Raw genomic sequence first — 4,016 nt, 5'->3', positions numbered from 1 at the left:
TGGTTTTAATTAATACATATCCCCTTACTTGTCTTTTAATGGATTATATTGTATTATATTTTCTGTCTGTTGTTTTAATGTCCTTTTATGGATTTTCTTTCATCTGTTTTTGTGGAGTAAAGAGGGCTCTTGTTTCTCAGTGTCTCCAGCTCTCTCTCTCTCTCTCTCCTCTTCTCTCTCCTCTCCAACACAACACAAACAAACACAAACACACACACAAATAAAACAAAGAAATGTGACCTATGCCCTTGTGTAGTTTGCTTGTATGTTTGAAGTTTGATAACTTATTACTTTTTTAACATTAAACGTTCTTGCTTATTGTTTGTAGTGGACAGTTAGAGGTTGTGTCAGTGTTTAAGAGCACAAATACATTTTAAGTGATTCTCTCCGCATTCTGTAAATGAATGATTTCAATCAATCCACACACACATCCTTCCCATGGTTCCATGCGTGTTGGATTGTTATTGGATCTCACCCTTAAATGGTGATGTAGTATTTTTCACATTATTTTTATTTTATGTTTTTGTTAACATTTTATAAATTTGACTCAAGGTCCATCTGATGATTTCCTCCTCACACGCACTGTGGCCGCGCAGATCACGGTTGCCTAGCGACGGCAGTAGCGTTCCTGTTGTCCCTGAGAGCCACTTGTCTGAAATGCAGACGCAACCCACGTAGGTGGGGGGTAAAGCATTACTACCAGGCAGGGGGTAATTAGGCTGTTTAAATCGCATATTAATGCCTTGCTGTCACAGACAATCTTTAGTGTTGTGTAACAGATACAAAACGGATATGTCGCACTGTTTGTGCCCCCAGGGCTCTCAAGTTTCCGTTACTTGTTCTCCACTGTGTAACGCTGCATCATCATCATCCTCTTCATCCTCTTCATCCTCTTCATCGTTACTTTGTGACCAATATCCTGCCGCCTCGAGCGCTGCTGGCCAGATGGCGTCTCGCGGTAATCTCCTTACCGCCGCGTGCCGCATGTTCTTCTGAATGAGGGAGGTAAAACAGAGGAGAAAGAGCAGCTTTGTCAAGTTCAGTTGTGGTGTCATTCAGGTTTTGTTTTCTGTCAAAGTGTGCACCAGGACGACGGAAAACATAATGTTTGGAAAGGACTATTTTTTCAACTGGAGCCGTGTCTGCTATCGCTGACAGACAGACAGGTGTGTGGGGAAATACAGGTAGCTTGTTTTGCTCGACTCCTGCCAGAGCAACAAGTTGAATGTATCTAGACGCGGCACTTGTGATGGGGATAGAGCTTTGTGCTGGGACTCAACAACGACAGGTAACCACAAGGAGCTACCAGATATTTTAGCATGTTACAATATCTGCATAGATTTACACATTTGTACGGCATATAGCACCCGTTATTAGATACACCGTGAGCTTTCCTGTTTTTTTAACGGACACAGCAGGCAACGGGGTCCAAGTAATTCAACACTAGAGATGACCGCACTGCTGGCCTCTTTTTGTGTGTCAAAATGTGAAATTGAAGCTGATAAGTATTGTAATGAAGAGAGCTTTGGCCTAAGCCTCAATTTCCAACAAACTTATGTGAAAACCCGTTCGGTTGGATAAAAACCTGGAGGCCAGATGCCAGAGGAAAAAGGGCATGTTTAATTCAATGGAAAATGAAGAAAAGGGGAAAGCAATGTAGCAGTATCAGCTGAGCTGTGCCTCCATCAAGCTGTACATGATAGTGTAGGCTTTGGCTAGGGAATAGCCTGCATGGCATTTCACTCTCCTCAGATTTGTCTCATGTTGGATTTTGGTCTCTCTTTCCTTCTCTCCTTCTCTCTTTTCCCTCTCTAGATTGTGAAATCCTACCTATCATGTGAAGGCTTTGGTTGTGGTTTGTGTGTGTGGGTGTGTGTGCCAGGGACAGAGACAGTGTAACAGAGAGCTAAGCTTCGTAGCCTCACCCTTGGGGCACTGGCCTGTAAAAAATGTCCCTGTAACCCTGGAACCATGAAACCATGACAGTCATCACTTATTCAAGCGCTGCTGGAAGGCTTCCGAAAAAAATCCAGGTTCTCGAACATCCCTCTGCCTGCGGGAATGTTCCAGAACCCCTGTCCGAGACTCTAGAACCACAGGTCATGCTGGACCGCTCCGGGAATCCGATTCGGGAACCCTGCGGGGTCAAAGGCCAGAGATGGATTGGTGACGAGAGAGGAGCACAGGGAGAGAAAGCGAGAAGTAAGAGACAAACATGGGCGAGAGGAGTCAGCAGAGAGAGGATGGATGGAGGGAGGAGAGAGGAGCAGTGTAACTTAAGGAATAAATGCAACAAGGAAGTTAGAAAAAACCTAAAAAGTGGGAGGGAATGTGTGGAAGGAGCGCTCAAGAGCAAGACGGATGTCTCGGAGATCCTGTCGGTTGCAGAAACACAAGGTGAAATCGAGCGAAGGGAGCAAGGGATGGGGAAAAAGAAGAGGTGGCCTGTTTTTATCTGGCCATTTCACCTGAGAAACATCACTGACGGAGAAGTGGAGAGAGGGAAAAACGTGATGAAAGGGATGAGGCGACATCACATCTTCCTCTGGTTAATTCTCCTCCTCTTCAGCCTGTGCCCAATACCTGCTTCATCACAGGTGAGAGTGGCTTTCGAGAGCCAATTGTCATTTCTGATCCAAAGACTGTGGAATAATGATTGTTAAACAGTGTGCTGTGTCTGAATTATTTAATAACTATCAAATAGGCCTTTTCCTCAGCACATGTTTTGACTTGTCATTGCAGGGAAATCACAGGTGTAACTGAAACCATTAACAATGGTTCTGTTCTATTCAAGTGTCCCAGTAACTCGTGACAGTGTGACAGTGATCCAGGACCTTGAAACTGAAGCAGCTAAATGGGATTCAGGCATCATTAATTTTATTATTTACGCCTGTGCTTTTCCTACTGTGACGTGTCAAAATGTCTTTAGTGAAAGTGGCCTGCTGGAGACTACAAAGTAATTAATGTCCATACGACAGATATCTCCAAGTGTAGTCTGTTTTCTCACAAAGTTATTGAAATACTAATATATTTTAAATGTACTGTATACATAACAATATAGTATATGATAACCCTATTGTGTAACCCTTTTTATAACACTAAAGGGACATTTCCCGCGAATGGAGAACATTGCTGCCTTCAAACCTGTGTCCACGTCCCCGGCTCGTTCCACCTGTGGAGTTCCCGAGCGGAGCAGCTACTGTCAGACGGCGTCCTCCCGGTCTGAGCTGATGACGTGTTATCAGGCCTTCTGTGTCCAGGAGTGTCCTTATAGATCCTCCACTCCTCCGTATGCACCACTGCTGCTGCCTGCACACAGGTAGGTCATTTATAGTAATGTTTTTAAGGGATATGTGGAAAAAAGGAAACATGTGACTGTATTCTGTGATTGTCAACATCACCCCCCAAAAAACTTCACTATTAAAATAAGAGTTCTCTTGTAATAGAATATCTTGGCATGTGACATATATTTAAACTCTATTCCACCAGGGGTACCTGTGTAACAGAAGACGTTAACGACACTCGTCCTGGGACTCAGACAGAGACTGGAACCACTACCAGTTTTTCGGGGGCTTCTGGCGGGTCCAGTAGTGTGCTGTTTCGGCCAGTCCAGGATGGATGTCTGGTCTCTCCCCCCTCGCAGAGTCTCGGAGCGCTGGGCTCCCTCACTCTGGCATTGTGGATAAAGCCAAGCTCACCGGGGGAGATGTGAGTTTGATTTTCCTAATTTCTGAGAAATGAGATTAATATGTCAGTTGTAATCAGGAGTCATTTCCGTTTGGTTTTACTGTGCTTTACAAAAGATGCTGATGTTGGATCTTAGCTCGCTATTTCTCTCTGGGGAGTCCAGTAAAGTCCATGCAGACAGAAGTAAATGTTAGGCATCTTTTTTTAATTTAATATCCTGTGGAAAAAAAGCAAAGGTCAGATATGGAGCCATTATTGTAGCAAAACTATTTACAAGTGTGAGTGGAGAGATCTGTATCTGTACTGAGATTTGTGAATGTGTACAGGAA

The 4,016-nt window shown here is 44.0% G+C and overlaps 1 protein-coding gene across 1 annotated transcript in view; it reads left to right on the top strand.

Annotated features, from left to right (window-relative positions):
* The first annotated feature begins 1,979 nt into the window (after positions 1-1,979).
* The window catches only part of ush2a (Usher syndrome 2A (autosomal recessive, mild)), a 197,984-nt gene continuing 195,947 nt past the window's right edge, over positions 1,980-4,016 (top strand). The window contains 3 exon segments of the mRNA XM_035652071.1: positions 1,980-2,597; positions 3,105-3,319; positions 3,490-3,708. Coding sequence (XP_035507964.1) covers positions 1,980-2,597; positions 3,105-3,319; positions 3,490-3,708 — 1,052 coding nt within the window.

This window comes from Morone saxatilis, unplaced genomic scaffold, assembly GCF_004916995.1.
Source record: "Morone saxatilis isolate NCDOM2014 unplaced genomic scaffold, NCSU_SB_2.0 Contig11, whole genome shotgun sequence".
Classification (NCBI taxonomy): Eukaryota; Metazoa; Chordata; class Actinopteri; family Moronidae; genus Morone; species Morone saxatilis.
The sequence above is the reverse complement of the archived record's forward strand: the minus strand, read 5'-3'. Positions and strand labels throughout refer to the sequence as shown.